A 20,066-nucleotide genomic window follows, 5' to 3' on the forward strand; every position below is an offset into this window, starting at 1 on the left:
CCCTCTGATATGAAACAGCAACCAATCTGGTGTCTATTTAGAGAAGGAAACATGGCTTTAAATATCTTGTCATAAGTTATAGTGAGTCAGTAGTTGGACTCTAGATCTTCTGTACCCTATCTTCCCAGAATTTCCTAGAGAATTTTTTGATGATACATAAGTAAAACCAACCCTTATCAGTAAAAAATATTTAGTAGACGTGATACATAGTTAAATGTTGTAGGTTCAAGATAGTGCTTGTGATATTATTGATTCCCACGTTTTGTGACTATGAACTTAGTATTAGTTCAATTTATATTCATATTTTTATATGTATTAATGTAGAGTAGAACTAAATATTCATTGGAATATTAAATGAACAAAGAGTTTACTTTAAACAATAATACTGAGATGTAGGCAAGAAACTGCAATTTGTAAAATCTTTCTTGATAACATCAATCCAATGACTTAAAATTACATAAGAGGCAAATATCATAATATAAAATACGTTGACTAAAAGTTAAAATGTGTAAAGAATCCACAAACATCAAAGGAATCAAATTAAGACTATAAAACTCCAGCTTCAGATGTGGTCATAATTATAATAAGTCTTAACTATGGTACAAATTCACCAAATAGAACCGTCAAATATACCTCATTATATGGAACTTCTAGAACTCATGTACTTGAAGAATTTTCAAATAAAGGTTGTTTGTAAATGCTCCAAACTAGGCATCATCCACTGCAAGATGCCACATGAGTAAGAGGTCAAAATATGAATTGGCTAGAAATAGAACCAGTTCTATACTTTCCAGTTCTACACTTGGCAAGTTTTATATTTTCCTTTGGTAAAATTTAGATGTTTAGGTTCCCTTTTTATTTTTTATTTATCAGGAAATAAATGAACTAAATGATATTGTTACAGTACCTTTGCCTAGTTAAATTTTAACCAAATATAATGTATTCTAATATTGGGATAGTAAAGAGATCAAACAGGAATAGTCAATTGTTACTTGCTATGAATAGCAATAATTAACCTACAGGTGGAAATATTACTTGAACATTTGTTTTAATGAAAATCTCATATTACAGGGCTCTTTCTATTGAAAATCTGCTGGATTCTTACAGGAGTTAAGCCAGACAGAATCATATTTTGCTAAATGATCCAATATATAAATATCAAGGCACATAATATTTCATTTTGTATTTTTAAACATTCTATCTCTTTTACTTTTCATACCATTGATATATTACTATTAAACACCGACATGCCAAACTAGTAGTCTTTCTTACAGAAAGTAAAAGTATTTTTTCAAATAATTAATAACAGCAGAAAAAGGGAGAGAAAACATCACTTGCTATTTTTTCATAGGCACCCTTGTTTCTCATTATAAAATTGAGATACATTTTTAAGGAAATATAATTATTTATAAATATTATATATAGTTTAGAAAAGCAGTATATTCTACTCTGATCAATAAAAGGAATTGGGATTTTAAAGAATGAAATAGCTTCAAATATAGATTAAATCAAATATTTTGTGTCTAAAGATTCTGACCCCCAAGAATGGCAATCTTTTGTTCCACATGGATCCTAACTCAAATTTATATTTAAGGAACTCTGGGTTATTTTCCATGAAAAATCTTAACACTAGGACAATCAAAGGGATTGTTGGTGTTTGGTCTTAATAAGGAAGATGGCAAAGTCAAACATGTGACAAAAAGTATCATTAGTATTATACTACATTACCCAGAAACCATTTCTGTCTTTATAATGGATACATTACACAATTTTCAAACCATAAATTGGATTTGAAGTATCCTTCTTGGTCTGTCAAAAGTGACCTTTATACCACGTTGGCTTACCCCTCAGCAGATAGATAGTGCCCCAAAGACACACATGTTTAGCCCATTTTGTTCTTACATGAAGGATATTAAGAGACTCTTTCTCCCTTAACCACTATCCAATTGGAAAACTTTACCTTGAGGACTAAACATTCTCCAGGATAAAATCATAAGTGGGTTCTTATTGAATCTTTCCCACCAAAACCTTCTCTCACATCTTTTTCCCTCTTCCACCCCTTGTATTGGAATTTAGTATACTCTTTTAGGGAGCAGACAATGTTTCCTGAGGGAGGATTAGAGACATATTCAAAGAAATTGAAAACTGTAACAATGTAAGAGTTAAGAATAAATGAAGTCAATTTAAACCAGTTTCTGCTTAGTTTGTGTTTCACCACATGTACTCCAACTAAATCTCCTAAATAAACTGGTGGATAATACATCTGATTATCACTTTCTTGGTATACCTGTTTATACAAGAATTGGAATATGGGATACTCAGAAAATAAGGAAACGAACCTCCCCTTTCTCCAAGAAACTGGGAAAAACAAGCTATTATCCTAAGGTGTCAAATCCCACACTTTTATGAAGAATTAATACATTATAGGAAAAAAATTCTCTCTAGTTCCTGTGTATATGTATATCTGTGTTTCATTGTGAACAATTATATATCTTGGGTCCCATTTTATGTCATTCTTCTAATATACAAGGCATTATCTTTCATGAGTCTAGAGTGCCAGAGACTAAATATTTTGTTCCAAAGTATAAAAGAATACTATAAGAATGACATAACCATTGCTCCTTTCCAGAGCGCCAAATATGCTTACATTAGAGTTGTTTTACAGTTTTAACAGCAGAAGAGGGAACTGCACCTAAGTGACAAAGTATTTAATTAACATTTCTTAAGAAAATAATTAAATTGTACTGAGCAATTTAGTTAACATATTTGAGTACAAAACTATAATTTCAACATTAGGAAATGCAAAGGTCCACCAAATGGACCCCAAAGTGGGTTACACTCATTGCCATGGTCACATGACAAGGGAGGTCCTTTCATTTAAAAACACTAAAGGAGCTCACAAGGATTCTCTTTCCACATAGGAGTCTGTAGTGTATGATACATTTAAATAATATTCTTCAGGAGACAGTTTCCTAGCAGGTCTGGATGAAACAAGGAAAAACAAAACCACAAAGGCCAGAGGAGCAACCGAGTAAAGAAGGTGGATCCCAGATCTATTTTCAGAATGAACATACCACCTAAAAGACCATTATCTTATTTTTTTGGTGTACAAAAGGCATTTTTTCCCCTTTTCTTTCAGTCTTAGGAGTTTTAGGGGTTAATATCAACAGAATTTCCAAGGAATCATATTCTAAATGTAAAATACTTCTGGGTCAACTGCTGAATAAAGCAATGCCATTTTCTCTGTAATGAAACAGATAAAAATTGTACCCATGCTGCTAGCAGCCAAAATGTAAACATTCCAATTCATTTACATTATTATCACATTAAAATACCCTTTAGGCAGTTTGCACATGAATAAGGAATTGCTTTGATTTGCAGATTACCCTTCAGAAAAACTTAATATAACACTGAACAAAAAATTATCAACGAAGTACACCCATTGGGGCTATATTGAAAAAAACAAAAACAAAAACAAAAACAAACCAGGGGAGAGAAAGCTTTTCTGCAAGTTTTTCAAAGAGCACCTACATTTCTCCTTTAAGCCCTTAGCATGTTCAAAACTCTGTAGCATTAACTGGAAATTAAATAATCCATAAAGGCATGCACTTTCCTTTTTCAGTGAATTTAATTTCTATTAAAATCTATGAAGAAGATTAGCAGCTAAATCATTGTTTTAAAAAGTTAGGGTTGCCAGACTTGCCCGACCATGCTTGACATGACTCAGCGTAAGAGCAGCTGTGCATGTTTTTATTTTACTGCCAATGGATGGGCAAGGACTGTAGCTGAGTAACATGCAGGCCAGTCAAAATTCATTTAGAAACTGATTATATTTATATATGTACAACTTGCTTGGGTAACCTGGGTAAAAGTGGTGGCACGAGCCTCTGGCTGGTTAAAAAACACCAGAGCTGCACTCTTGATGGCTCCAGCTTGATTTTACCCCTGTGAGAAGTAAGAACGGTAAGCAGTGAAGGTCACCATATTGTACTAGTAAATTTCACTTTGAAAAATAATCATTCAAGCATGGCTTCAAAATTATTAAAACTCTAAAAGAGAAATCAGTCATTCAAAATCACAAACTATGAAAAGAATTACATTAAATATAGTCAAATAATGTTGAGTTAGAGCATACATGATTATATGGCAAACTCTAGAAGATCTACACAAAGGTATCAAAGAATCACACAACTTTGTCAAAGACATAGAGGATTTAGTTCAAACACCCAAACAACCTCCGAGTCCACTTGGTTAGTCTGTCCTATAAAAATGGATTTTTAGGCATTCCAAAATTTTTGAAGTGCCCTATTTTTTCCCTTTAATTAAAAAAATTATTTAGAAAAGAATATAATAACCTTCATACCATTTCTTACTACTGTACATGTGTTACTTAACAGCAAAACCCATCCCACTCGTTAAAAAAATGAACAGACAAAAATAACTAGAAGACGGAACACTAAACAGATATTTCAGGTAGGAATATTTGGAATTCTTGGATAATTCTCTCAAATATCTTTTGTTTTCTAGTACAGAGCTACTAGGTAAAATACCAAATGATTAAAACTTGTACATTTCTCTTCCTAGACTATTGCCCTAATCTTTATTAGTTTATGAGTGTATATTTAGGAAGTCTGATATAAAGACATACTTGAAAATTCCTCCAAATAATAAATTTGAGCAACCAGGTAACAATCTCTATGGTGGGAATGAATCGAAAGGACTCCATAGCCAAAGCAATAGAATAATTTCTATTTCCAATGGGCAGATCAGTTCTCTGCTCCAATTCCAAAGTAATGACTTCACATATATTATTTTGGAGTACTTAATTGAAACAGAAAACAAATGAAAAAGCTTAATGGTTACTGGAAAGAGAGTCTGGATTTTCCTACTCTAAGCCCCACCTGATTGGACATTCCCCCTGTGTCAAACATAATGGTTTGTTGGGGGTGAGGCAAAAATACATGCGGTTTTGGAAAAGCCTGAGGCTTTAAAATTTCTGAAAATTAAAAAGACTGGATGTCAAGTTAACTTCACCTGAAAAGACACTCAAACTTAGCCAAAAGTTTAAACTCACTGATGGCTTTAACATTTGATTCTTCATAATTTATTCTTAATTTATATGATACTCTAAAATCAAACATACATAAAAAGAAAAATCAAAAAAAAAAAAAAAAAAGAAAAATTGACTTCCCTTACAGTAAAGGAAATATTTACTATATGGTATAATGTCAGGATAACAAGAGGGGAATATATAGTAAAATTTAATGACCTAATTCTATTTTCTAAATGCTGGCTTCGATTTCCAATAATAAATAATAGGTACAATTAGGTCCCACCTTTTCCTTCAGCACAGCCCAACCAATTACACTTATCCAAAATTTTATTAACCATATATTAAGATATTATTAAATTTTAAAATAATGGCTTTATTAGTAAACATTTGAGTTCAATTAGTTACAGCAATTCGTTGCCTCAGGCTATAAAGTTTTATAATTTTCACCTTGAATCACATCACTTATTCTGTGAAACTAGTAACTATGGCCTTGTTACTTACCCATTAATTTTAATACCTCTTTTTAAACTTTTTCTGGGGTGCCTGAGTGGCTCAGTTGGTTAAGCGACTGCCTTTGGCTCAAGTCATGATCCCAGGGCCCTGAGATCGAGCCCCATGTAGGACTCCCTGCTCAGCAGGGAGTCTGCTTCTCCCCCTCTCCCTGCTCATTCTCTCTCTCACTCACTCTCTTTCAAATAAATAAAAAGAATCTTTAAAAATAAATAAATAAACTTTCTCTGGATTTCATGTTTAACATCTATTTCTACCTAATCACAGAATTAGCAATACTTATCTTAAAACAAGAAAGAATGAAAAATATCACATTCTTCAGTAATTTTAGATAATCAACATGGGAATACTGACTGAAACAGCTAAGGTTTCCTTCATAGAAATATATTTTTGTTCATAATTTTATTAACTAATGTCCAATTTTTGTGACCACTACACTACTTAAATTTTACCCTTCAGTGCCTCAAGCTCCCCAGTCATCTATCTTTCTTAGAATGAAAATAGTACTGGAGGTCTTTCTCTTCCTGTCAATCAATTCAAATGACAGAAAGGATGAATTCTGCTTTTGGCTCTTATTTTTGTTTGCTTATGCAAGCTTTAATCACGGGGAATTCTGTTTTCATTTTTGTATGGTTAAACAATTAAACACTAAGGGTTTAAATTCTTTCTTCTCTTTATCTCCAACTCTGTGCTTATTAACCTAGAAACGAACTAAAAGCATACTCTGGTACTCATACTTTTCTAGTAAATCAAAGAATACTTTAAACTGCGAAGACTGGTACTGTAGTTGACAAACTCAAAATTTTACGTTCTCCAACATATCAGGACTTGTTGTTTGTGTAGACAGCATGCACTGGGCTCAGTAGGGTTAAACATTTTCAGTATGATTCATCACTACCTTACTCTCCTTAAAAAAATTATTTACTTCAGAAACCTGAAACTATATGTAAATATCAAGCCAAGATCCCAATCAGATTTTCCAAGCCAAGATCCCAACCAGATTTTCCATGAATAAAAATGCCTGTGCAAACTAAATAAGATCACATTTTATGAAGTATTTCATAAAAGCCAAGTAAGGATTGGAACTGCCCTCTCACCAAGTATTTTTCTAGTATATACAAAAAACCACCATTGTGGGAGAATTACAAGGAAGAAAATGAACTGAGGCATTTTCACAAATCTCAAATTATTTGAAAATAATTAGAAAGATTCATATTAATCTGAGTATTAATATTATCAATAGTTTAAAATGGTGAATATTTGAAAAAACTGAGTCAGCATATCATTTATCTGGCTACATTTTAATCTGTCCTCAATTTATCACCAGTTTGCCATAGAAAGTGTGTCAATATCCTATTTTCTTATAGAGATAAAACATAACTTCGATGTAGACTCCTAGTTCAAAGCATACGTTAAGTCAAAATATCTTATTTAAAAATTCCTACCTCTTTGCTTTCCTCCATATCTGACTCGCTGCTAAATTCTTCAGTATTTAAATTTTCAAAGTCAGATTCTCCGACAGCAATTGGTACGGTCACAGTGAGGCTGGGGTTGTTTATGAATGACATGTAATCACTTTCATCCACAACATATTTTTCCACACTGCTGCCTATGCCACTGGTAGTTCCATTTCCATCTTTGAGATAATTGAGATCCTTGCCTATTTCTATAGTGGTATGGTTGGAAATACAGCTGTCTTTTTTGTTATTTAGATCTTCAAGGGGTTTTATTTCATCTAAGGCTTTCTGCTTTCTAACAAAGGCTTTCTGAATAAATTCGCGTAGTTTTCTCTTAACGTAATCGATTCCTTTCTGCATCCTTCCCACAGCAATCTGGAGATTGTTCATTTCATTATCATCATCAGTGGCAGCCAGGTTGTCAGAACTGAACGAACTCAAGAGCAAGGCCAAGAAGAGGTTCAGAACCTAAACACAATAGGAAAACAGGTGATGAAAACATTCTATTGATTCAGTTGCTCTGAAGTATAAATTTTCCAAAATTGCTCTTACTCCTCATTTTTTACTAATAGGTATTCCTTTTAGTTTGTGATAAACTATCCTGAAAAAAAAGTGAATGAAATAAATACCTGTCCAATATCAAGTAATACTATTAACACTATTTCCTTTTTAGTCATTACAAAATTACTGAAACTACTATTACATTAAACTTCCCTGCTGCAGTTTGATCTGTTCATTCATTGTTGTCAGAAAGGATTTTGTTCTTTGCCTTTTCTTCTCTTCTTCCAATATATGCCAAGTATATATATGAAATCAAACCATATCTATAATACAAGCCTATGACTTTTTGTTTCTGTTCTATGGAACCCCAGGACTATCTCTTCCTGTTCTATGCAATCTGTACCTCTCTGAAAGCAAGCAAATTGCATTGGGGATTGTGGTGGCTGTAAAACAGATCTACAAATTATTTGTTACTCCTCCATTCAAAAGTTAAAGCCTAATTTCCTTCTTATGTGTGAGTTTTTCTTAGTGACTAGCTCTGATGAATACAACATGGCAGAAGGGACAGTGATTAGAACACAAACAAAGCCTTCTCCTTGCCTTCTGTCTCATGTCACCTGCTCTGGGAGAAGCCAGCTGCATGTCCTAGACAGTCAACAATACTATGGAGAGGTCCACGTGGAGAGGAACTGAGGCCTTGTGCCAACAGCCAACAGGTAAATGGGACTTCCTGTCAAAAGCTACGAGACGGAGGCTTCTTGGAAGTTCATCTTCCAGCTTCAGTCAAGATAACTGGGGCTCTAGCCAACATCTTGAAAACAACCTTACTACAGATCCCAAGCCGGAACCACCCAGTTAAGCTGCTCCCGAATTTATGACCCACAGAAACTAGAGATAATAAATATTTGTTGTTTTAAGTCACCGTTCATATTTCTGGATTGCACAGTGCTCATGTTTCTTGTTACTTCAAGAATAGGTCTGCATCATCTAAGCTAATATTGAGGAGGCTGAAATCTGCAAACGAATAGAAATAAATGATAAACTTTTGCCTTTTTTCCTCTCCCTTTTTTCTTCCTTTGGGGGAACTGGAGGTTACTTTAATGTGAAAGGAAGTTAAGTCTATCAATTACATATTTTAAAATATGGTTATGTCAGTCCTTGTTCTAGTCCACTGGATTGGAACTTAAGCAACTCAGAATAATTACTTAATATGTAAATTATAAGAACCTGATCCCGCCCACTGAGTCTATTGTCTTCTCTTCCCCATCCACTGGGTCCACTATTGCTTGGTTTGCAACAGCCTACTTTTCTTTCTACCGAGCTAAGTCTTACATCTTAATTAAAGATAATTCAGGTTCAAACTCCTTGACAAAGCCTGCCTTGATTATCCTTGCCAAAGCAATGTTTCCACTTTGTGAACTTGATATATACCACTCTGTTTTTACATTTTATTTTTTAAAGATTTTATTTATTTATTTGACAGAGAGAGAGAGAGAGACTGCGAGAAAGGGAACACAAGCAGGGGGAGTGGGAGAAGGAGAAGCAGGTTTCCTGCCGAGCAGGGAGCCCGATGCAGGGCTCAATCCCAGGACCCTGGGATCATGACCTGAGCCAAAGGTAGATGCTTAATGACTGAGCCATGCAGGCGCCTGTTTTTACATTTTTGACACATATTAGATACTTCTAACTTTACCCCTGTTTGAGTTAAGTCATATCATGGTGTCATATATATCTTATCACCTTTTCTATGCCTCCAGGACTCAGTAAAGATGTATTGGAAATGGCTCCTTTGACATAGACATAATAATAAGTGATTCCTGAGTCAGTGTACTTGTTGATACTGTCGTTTCTAGGCACCAAATAACTTATGTGCTTTTAATGGATTAAGATGACCGTTAATTTTTTTAAACTCTAATTTGTAGGAAATCCAAATCTGAAACATCTTCAAGTGATACAATTGTTGATACTTAAAAATAAAGTGAGTGACTATTCTTAGTAACACATCCATGCTTTAATACAAGAACTAAAAGATAAAAAACAGAAACGGCCATCGCCATGGAATAGTAAGAAGTATAGTGATGAAGAGCAACTCTGGTTCAAATGGTATTTTAACAGCTTGTTATACGCTATATGTTACATGTTATATGTCAATTACATAAGACTGGAAAAATAAAAATAAACAATAAACAAATATTTTTTAAAAAGTTTATGTTGGTCTCAATAGTCTAAACTGTACCTGGCTTCTGCAATAATGAATAAATGAGCATTGATTTAAAAAGCCAAAAACATATAAAACATTCATCAGTTGAACACACACTTTAATGGTTACATTTCTTTTACTAAAGATAAGGAAAATGTTTCTACTACATACCACCAGGTTTCCAATCACCATGACCATCATGAAGACAGTAAGGCACATGGTTTGGCCAGCGACCTCCATACAGTCCCACATGGTTTCTATCCACTCTCCACACAGCACACGGAATACAATCAGGAAGGAGTGGAAGAAGTCATGCATGTGCCAGCGTGGGAGTTCACAATCATTGGAAATCTTGCAGACACATTCTTTGTAGCTTTTGCCAAAGAGCTGCATGCCGACCACGGCAAAAATGAAGACGATGATGGCCAACACTAAGGTGAGGTTACCCAGAGCCCCCACTGAGTTGCCAATGATCTTTATCAGCATATTCAGGGTGGGCCAGGATTTTGCCAATTTGAAAACTCGGAGCTGGAAACAAAAGTGAGAAGGCTATTATTGCCCTGCCTTCTAAAGAATCTGTGAATTTATTTACAGGGAAAATCTATGGCATAATTGTCTCAATTACAGGGTGATGGATTATTTGTGTGTCAAACTATTATCTAGCAAATGTATCAGTTATTTAATACCATGGGTTATTTTTCATTCTAAAATAGTCTACTTTATAAATAAAACAAATATATTATACAGTTTTTATTGGCATTTTAATGAAAAGATATATCAACATTTCCAGAATCTTATAAGCATATGTAAGATTTTTTTGTTTTCCATAGGGAACTGATATAGCTAAGATTAATGGTGATTAATTGGCAGAGACTGATTCACTGAAGTAGAGGCTTTCATTATTTAAAAGCTCAAAGTGGATAAATTTTTTAGTGTACTTGAGATACATAAGTACAGTTAAATTAACACAAATTATGTAAGGTACAAGAGAAAAAACAACTAATTTCTTTAAATCGTTAGATTGCTTTAATCTTGCTATATCATAAGTTTGCTGTAACCTCAAGCTGTATTTTAAAGGAGATTTATTTTACTATAGGGCCCTGACCTTGTTTGTGTTTTCACCTTCTGTGAACCACGGTCAACTACGGTCTGGAAGCAGATGATGCTTCTTCCTCCTTCCTAATAGTGGCCTAACGCTATGTCACAATGCCTACGTCATTTACCTCACTTCATCTCAACACACAGGCATTTTATCATCTCATATCATCACTAGAAGAAGGGTAAGTACAATACAATAATATATTTTGAGAAAGCAGATAACTTTTATTAAGAGTATATTGTTGTAATTGTTCAGTTTTATTATTGCTTATTAGTGTTAATCTCTTACTGTGCCTAATTTATAAACTGAATTTTATCATAGGTGTGTATGCATAGGGAAAAACAGCATATATAGGGTTTGGTACTATCCACAGTTCCAGGCATCCACTGGGTGTCTTGAAACATATTCCCACAGATAAGGGGGAGGGGACTACTGGGACTACTGTATTCAAATAAGAAATACTTGGACTTAAGTAAAAAGCTGTATTTGGTCAAGTCTTATGTCTTCGTGACTTAATCAATCAATTCATTATAGTGTGTAAATGGCTTGCCACCACTGTACTTGACGTGCCAGTTGTACGAGCTCATGGAGTCCTCTAAGTTACCATTTACAGTTTGATGGCAGCAGAATTTTGTTTCTGATGTTTCAGTAAATGTCAGAAGAGTAGTGTATTATTTAATGGCATCTAAGTGACCCAAAGGGGTGGATATAAGCACTAAAATGTTTAATTTATTCCCAGAGCAAAACGCTAAGCAAAACACTAATGCTAATATGCTTCCTATTTCCGCAAACTGCAACACATCATCACAAAGACTTACTAAACATTTTTTAAGTAGTTGCCCATATTATTTGTTATATAATCATTTCTAATTTTTGCTCTGTTATTTGCATCCTTCTAGCTTCAAATTAGATTCACAGCTATCCATGAAAACTAGTGAAGGAAACCATAGCTCTAAGGATCTCAACACAAATTTCATCTTTGAAAGTGGTACAGGAAATTCTAAATAGACTTCACAGTAAAGTCTTGAATCTAATCACCATTAATATGTTACCAATAAGAATCTGTCTTTAGTAACTATCTACAGCCTCTGTTAATTGAAAATAAATCACAAAAAGAGCCAACTCAAAGTAACAGCATGATAAAATGCATCACACTCTAAATGGAAATGTGTCAAGTGATATTTTGTCTCTGAATTTTAAAAGATTCATGAACTGATGAATATAAAAATCAAATAAAAGACTATTTCTTTAAAATTAACAAAACATAATATAAGCAATTCTTCTCAGAGACTAGATCTGGTGACTTCCGGACTGGCTGAAGGGGCAAATGTGTGGGGAGCTCCACCTTCTTCCCTTGCACACTCTACCCAGTCTCAAGTCTTGACTTCTATGGGGGCAAAGTGGGCAACTCCGTAATTCCTGAGCCTCTGAGAAAAAGGTGAGCTCATCCTAAGTCTCAAACAAGCCTTATGCACAGTTAAGCAAACTTCACATAACTGAACGATGAATATTGTGTTATTTAATTGTATTTGGATTTATATATGAATCCTTTGTAGGATAAATCCCTATTAGCCTTGCCATTCAATTAAAAAAGACAGAACTGTTATTTGGTCATTTGAATAAACTTTATCTATCTGTTAAAGCTATGATGAAGAACAAGTTGCCAGCTGGTTGTACAGGAATCTGGTTTGCTTTTAAATATATTCAAATAATATTTTAACTATGGGAAATCTTATCATTCTTATTCCTACTAGATGAGAGAAGCCTGATTAAATTAATTATAAAAACATTATGGATACTCCCAGTTAATTTACCAGCCGAAATGATCGGAGAACTGACAATCCTTCCACATTTGCCAAACCAAGTTCCATTAAACTGAGGCTCACGATTAAACCATCAAAAATATTCCAGCCTTCTTGAAAGTAATAATATGGATCCATGGCTATTATCTTAAGAAACATTTCTGCTGTGAAGATCCCAGTGAAGACCTAAAAGAGAAATGTTATTGCACAAGTGAATACTCTTGAAAACATAAATAATTATCGAGCAATTTAACTTACTTCCAACAGACCACAATTACAAATTTTAAAAACTGGTTTAGGTCCAGCAAATTAGTAACCTCAAATGGTTTGTACTCAAATCAATGTTTAATTGTTTACTATATTTAAGGTTTATTAAGTGATGAGGAGTACATGAATTAAGACCATAAATTTAATATTGTTATTTTTATTTTCTTACATGAAAGGTTCAGCTAAATCCTTGTGGTCAACTGCTTGGCTCTGTCTCTAATTTCTCTAGGCCTCCAAAACTCACCAAATGATTACCTAATAGTTGGTCCCCTCCCATGGCCCTGCAGGCTAGAATGCTAAGAATGCTTCATATTAGTTATAATAAACATGGTCACCACCAGCCCTACAGATGGTAAGAATGCTAAAAATAAAAATTATTTTCCTGGCCAAAAAGAAGCAGTATTCTCCATTCTCTATTTTCTTAATCTGCAACTATTTCAAACTTACTCTCTCCTCCACATATCTGACTGCTTTTCCTTATCTTTCCACCTCAGTACTTCTGAGTCTCAGAGGGAACAGAAGTCAGACAATCTGAACCTTCTCAGTGTTCCTCTATCTACCTACTTACATCCAAACCCACGCTTTGCAGGTTTTTCCCTTCCTGTTAAAAATGAAAGAAGAGCCCCTGCTTTGCTCTAATTTCTCTGTTTTATGTGTCTCCTTTGGCCTTCTCAAAGAATTCACTTTCTCAACTAACCACATAGTTTCAACCTTTTCCTGCTACTGACTTCTTCCAAGTGGGATTTTATAGGGAGCAATGGACACTCAGTCCTTCTCTACCTTACAACTACCATGAACATCATCGAAGAGACTCTCCTTACATTCTGCTTCCCCTGTTAGCTACCCCCATCTGTCCTCTCCTCATAGCCCAACTTCTTTAAGAGGTTGGGTACTTGTCTATACTCACTAGTTCCACTTCTTCAACTCACTTTGCAACCTATCAGTCAACACAAACTGCTTTAACAAATTTCACCAATATAGCCAACATCACCATTGGTAAATTCAGTCAAAATTTTTGAAGTTATCTTGCTTATCTCTTTGGGGGTTCTTCACATTGTTTTTTCGTTCGTTGTTTCTGAAAATATTTTCTGTTCCTGGCTTCAGTGATCCCCACCTCCCTGGATACTTCTCAGCTGCTTTTCTTCCCCTAACAAATTATTTAATATCGGACTTCTTCAGAAGTCTCTCTGTCCTGGACCTTATTACTCTAATTTTCCTCCTACAATAAGTTTACACTTTGAGACTTATTTTTCCATTCCAGCACATCTCCTGAGCTCCAGAACCACAGACCCACCTGCCTATTCAACACTTCCATTTGTTGGCTATCTCATAGGGATCACAAATTCAACAGGTCCAAAATTTACCTTACCACTTTCTCTGCACAACCTTGCTTTTCTTTTGATACTCACTAGCTCAATAAATGAAATCACTCTCAAACTTGGTGGCCATCTCAGAAATCTGAGACCCTTACTGACACAAATACTTCTTGAATACTTCAGGTTGAAATTCACCCATGCAGGTATCACCAGTTTATTCTCCTTTTATTGTTGAGTGGATATCCATTGTTTGAATATTCTACAGATAATAAGATACTGTATAACACTTTTTGTTACTTTTCCAAAAAATCTTTGCCACCCCAACAACATATGCTAATCTTTTCATATATTTTATGCTTACATATGCCATAGACTCTTGTTTTGAACAACTAGTTGTCTTTTAAAGAAATTAAGATAAGGGAAAAAAGACAATCTTTTTTATTTACCCACGTTTATTAATTTTGAGTGACCATCATTCCCAGATTCAAATTTTCATCTGATAGGTTTTTCCCCTTTAGCCCAAAGAACTTCTTTAACATTTTTTGTAGCATGATTCTGATGCAACACCTTCTCTCAGTTTTTGTTCATGCTAAAATTATTTCACATTAGCTTTTCATGGATAGTTTCACTGCAGAATAACAAGTTAACTTTTTCCTTTTTTTCTTTCATTGGGTTATTTTCTTATGGACTGAATTGTTTCTGATGAGATATCAGCCCCTAGCATATAATAAGGATTTTTCTACTGGCTGCTTCCAAAAGTTTCTTTTGTTTACAGCAGCTTGACTAAGATGGGCCCAATGTAGTTAACTTTATATTTATCCTTGCTGATGTTCACTGAAATTATATAATTTAATATTAAAATGTCTAAAGTTAGGGGCTCCTGGGTGGCACAGCGGTTGAGTGTCTGCCTTCGGCTCAGGGCGTGATCCCGGCGTTCTGGGATCGGGCCCCACATCGGGCTCCTCCGCTGGGAGTCTGCTTCTTCCTCTCCCACTCCCCCTGCTTGTGTTCCCTCTCTCACTGGCTTTCTCTATCTCTGTCAAATAAATAAATAAAATCTTAAAAAAAATGTCTAAAGTTAATATTTGTCACCAATTTTGAGAAAATTTTGGCCATTATTTTTCAAATATTTGTTTTGTTCTATTCTCTCACTTTTCTCCTTCTGGGTCTTCCATAAGCAAATTTTAGACCACTTGATATTATTGTGCAAATTAGTAATAGTACACTTTTCAGTTTTTCTCTGCCATTCAAATTGGATCATTTCTATTGATTTGCTTCAAGTTTAGCAACCCTTTCTTCTGACATCTGCAATCTTTTAAAAATACATCAAATGAATTTTTCACCTTAGAATTTTTCTTTCTAGTTCTAAAATGTCTAGATGATTCTTAATAGTTTTCATTTCTTTTCCACCCATACTCTCCATCTGTTTACTCTTTATGATCATTTTTTCCCTTCAAAATGTAAACATATTTACAGTAGCTCCTCCAAAGTCCTTTTATGTTGATACTAGCAATTCGGTCATTTCTGGATCTATTTCTATTAAGTGCTTTTTCTCTCAACTATAAGACGCATTTTCCTATTCCCTTCACATATCATGTAATTTTTTTATGTGATGTGATGTGTTGTAGAGTGTTTTGATTCAATTATTTCCTCTGAAGAAAACTGATTTTTGTTCTAGTAGGCAATTAGTTATAGGTTGGCCACATGGAACTTATGGTAGCTATGTTTTATACTTAATTAGGACAGAGGTATTTTGGTTTGTTCTTTGTCCTAGCTGAATTCTGGTTCTTTGACATAGTCTTTACCCCCAAATTTTAGCCCATCTGGGATTTCAAAGAAAAGCTCAACATGTTCATCCAATTTCTCTATCTTGGTTGGCTTCAAATTCTAAATTCTGTTGAGAAATATCCCTTTCTATCTATTTTTTGGAACTGTTTGTAAAGGATTGGTGTTAATTCTTAAAACATTTGATAAAATTGACCAGTGAAACTGTCTGGGCCTAGGCTTTCCTTTGTGGGAATATTTTTTGATTACTAATCCAATTTTTACTTGTTAAAGGTTTTTTCAGATTTTTCTACTACTTCTTGACTCAGTTTCAGTAGTTTCTTACTTTCTAGGAATTTTTCCATTTCATTTAGCTTAATTTGTTGGCATACAATTATTTACAACATTCCTTATACTCCTTTTATTTATGTAAGATCTATGGTGATGTCCCCTTTTGATTCCTGATTTTTATAATTTGAGTCTTCTCTATTTTTTTTTACGGTAAGTCTAGCTAAAGATTTGTCATTTCTGTTGAATTTTTTAAAGAATCATCTTTTGGGTTGATTTTCTCTAATGTTTTCCTGTTCTCTATTCATTTCCACACTATGTTTTGTTATTTCCTTTCTTCTGATAGCTGGGGTGTAGCTTGACCTTCTTTTTCTAGTTTCTTAAGGGAGCAGGGTAGATTATGGATTTGAGATTTTTTTTTTAACTCTAGGCATTTACAGCATAAATTTACCTCTAAGCACTGTTTTAGCTGCTGCACTTCATAAGTTTCAATTTGGTGAGTTTTCATATTCATTTCAAAGTATTTCTAATCTCTCTTGTGATTTCTTCTTTAACCCCTTGTCACTTAGAAGTTTTTAAAAATCCACATATTTGTAAATTTTCCAAATTTATGTTATTAATTTCTAATTCCATTCCATTTTTGTCAGAAAAGTATTTTGCATGATTTCAATCTTTTAAAGTTTATTGAGGCTTGTTTTATAACCTCACATATAACTTAACTTGGGGAGTATTTCATATGTACTTGAGAAGAATTATATATCCTATCCATATATTTTCTAATATTCCACGATTCCCCTCAAATGCAAATCTTGCCTTCCTTAACACATAAGACAAATCCCACTTTGAATTGTCCATTTGTTGTTTTTTTGTCTTTCCAGCATCTACTCTCTCTTCATCTAGAAGTGGGAGAACCGATTTTTTTTCTTTATAATTCCACTCATTTACTCTGTCTCCAGGGATAAGAAATGGTTCTGGTTTGGCCAAATAGGGCATTCTAATTCTAGAACCAGAGTAACTGACTGGCTTAGAAATGGTCATGTAACTCCAACCAGGCCAATAATCATCAATTTTTAGACCTTTGTTAAGCAACTAGTTAGGAAGCACAATCCTTCTGCTCAGGAATCTAGGCTGGTAAGATAAAAGTTGGTGGGGGGCGCCTGGGTGGCACAGCGGTTAAGCTTCTGCCTTCGGCTCAGGGCGTGATCCCGGCGTTATGGGATCGAGCCCCACATCAGGCTCCTTCGCTAGGAGCCTGCTTCTTCCTCTCCCACTCCCCCTGCTTGTGTTCCCTCTCTCACTGGCTGTCTCTATCTCTGTCAAATAAATAAATAAATTCTTTAAAAAAAAAAAAGATAAAAGTTGGTGGGATGTTGCTACCAGTAGAATACCCAGCCAGAGACAAAGGAAACATATTGGGAAGAAGTAGGGTCAGAAAATGACTCCCAGTGACATTGCTTGAGAAAGAGAATCTATACAGCTTAAAACCTGGAGTTATACCCAAATGGGTGTTAGCTAATTGAGGTAATGAATTCTCTTTATTTTTGCTTAAGCCCATTTGAGTTGTTTCCTAACACCTGCTTCTATTAAGCTTTCTTCCATCCCTTGCTCATTTTTTAGAGAAAATACTGAAGTGGTTCCCATATAGGTGAAAATTTGGACTAGGTAATGTTATTATTCTTTCTTACCCCACAGTTCTGTGATTTCTGACTACAGTTTATGGTATTCTCTGAAATAGCTTTCAAAATCTCGGATATAATGTTCAGACTTTTCATTGCTCTGTCAATTTCTTATGGACACAGTTTCCCTAATTTTAAAATACAAACAATCATAGTACCTGCCTTAGGACTGACTTTATGGGAACCTAGAGAGAGGGAGCTCATGTAAATTTCATTTCTCAAGTTGGGAGGTATATGAGAACTTAAGCCTCTTACATTGGTATTAATATATTTTTGTTGCCTGAGTTTTTATTTCTCAGTATAAGATCACTTTCCTTTCCTTTCTGTCACTTTACCATATATCCAGTGAATGTTAATACAAATTTTTAAGGGAAAATGTATACAAAAATTTAGCATTATAAATTCCTAAATTTACAGAAGAAATTCAAACAGAAATAATAATCTCTATGTGATATTTCCTTCCCAAAGATTCTCTTCAGTGTTTATAAATGATATTTCAAAATTATCTGACTTGGCATATTTTAAAACTTGATAAACGTAGTTATGTCATTAAGAATGTATTCTAACTACCTGAGAAACACATCACAATCTTGTTACCATAGACTAATGTCCTCTATAATTCATAATCATCTTTCTAATCAAATTTAATTCTTTTTTTAAAAGATTTTATTTATTTATTTGACAGAGAGAGAGAGACAGCCAGCGAGAGAGGGAACACAAGCAGGGGGAGTGGGAGAGGAAGAAGCAGGCTTCCCAGCAGAGCAGGGAGCCCAGTCCGATGCGGGGCTCGACCCCAGGACCCTGGGATCACCCCCTGAGCCGAAGGCAGACACTTAACGATTGAGCCACCCAGGCGCCCCTCTAATCAAATTTAATTCTAAATCAAATTGTACATAAAATCTTTCACTTTTGTGCACTGCTTAAATGCAGCAATATATTTTTGTTATAAAAAAAGGGATGATAAACTTTTGCTGTCCAGGAGTACACTGCCAATTAATACACATTTAACTCAAAGGTGATATATGAAATTCATTAAGGCAATCATGAACTCTTGCAAGGACCCTCAGCAAGTCTTACCAGGTTCCCTACTGACAGCACACTGCTGAATTGCTCTGTCATAGGATAGTGCTCCATGGCCATAAAGAGTGTATTTAAGACAATGCAGATGGTGATGGCCAGATCAACAAATGGGTCCATCACAACCAGGTTGACGAGATGTTTCACCTTTAACCATGGTTTACAGCAGTCCCAAATCAAACACATGTTAGCAAATTTATACCAGCAGGGTGGGCATTTCTGTCTGGATTCTTCAAGTTCTGGAAAAAAAAAAAAGTTAGAATACTCATGAAAACTGCTTACTTTTTATTAGGCAGCATTTGGTTTAAACTGAAAGTGATTTTTTTAGAAATAAAAGTTGTCACAAGTCATTAACGGATTAATCTGGTGGTGGAACAGGAAAAGACCTATCGTGGCTTATCTGTCATAAAAACATGGGCACAAAAAGGCTGGTAAACTTTCCAAATCTATTTTGGCTAAACATAATTTCCCAGATTCTATCTGCGATATTAAACTGTTCAAAAATTATCTTCAAGAATATCTGAAACTAATGGGGAGGACTTGGGTTAAGCTCATCCATGCTCCAGATAACATTATCAAAGAACCCCTTCACAGGAGATGTCTTAAAACTTTTATCAGTCATGCTGAATCTCAGTTTCTTGGATTAGATATGTGTTTTGGGGGGCGCCTGGGTGGCACAGCGGTTAAGCGTCTGCCTTCGGCTCAGGGCATGATCCCGGCGTTATGGGATCGAGCCCCATATCAGGCTCCTCTGCTATGAGCCTGCTTCTTCCTCTCCCACTCCCCCTGCTTGTGTTCCCTCTCTTGCTGACTGTCTCTATCTCTGTCGAATAAAAAAAAAAAGTAATTAAAAAAAAAAGATATGTGTTTTGGGTCTTTCAATGAGATAGTTTGGTCAGTGCCACCAGTGTCTGTCAAAGTTTCCAGTTAAGCTTTTTATAGATATAGGCTTGCATATTAAACTCAACAAGATTCCTTATCCCTAAATTTCTTTATTTAACTAGAGGGCACAAAAGAAGAGAAAATATACATGTTAAGAAACTGGAATACTCACTG

At 34.8% G+C, this 20,066-nt stretch overlaps 1 protein-coding gene across 11 annotated transcripts in view; it reads right to left on the reverse strand.

Annotated features, from left to right (window-relative positions):
* Window positions 1-20,066, reverse strand: part of SCN2A (sodium voltage-gated channel alpha subunit 2) — an 81,245-nt gene that overhangs the window by 27,133 nt on the left and 34,046 nt on the right. For all 11 annotated transcript variants that reach the window (XM_008687043.1, XM_008687042.1, XM_040644378.1 and 8 more), the window contains exons 13-16: window positions 19,011-19,249; window positions 12,635-12,808; window positions 9,893-10,249; window positions 7,009-7,488 (exon numbers count right to left, since the gene is read on the reverse strand). In XM_008687043.1, coding sequence (XP_008685265.1) covers window positions 7,009-7,488; window positions 9,893-10,249; window positions 12,635-12,808; window positions 19,011-19,249 — 1,250 coding nt within the window. The remainder of the gene's footprint in view (window positions 1-7,008; window positions 7,489-9,892; window positions 10,250-12,634; window positions 12,809-19,010; window positions 19,250-20,066) is intronic.

Source organism: Ursus maritimus, unplaced genomic scaffold (assembly GCF_017311325.1).
Source record: "Ursus maritimus isolate PB19 unplaced genomic scaffold, ASM1731132v1 scaffold_1, whole genome shotgun sequence".
NCBI lineage: Eukaryota > Metazoa > Chordata > Mammalia > Carnivora > Ursidae > Ursus > Ursus maritimus.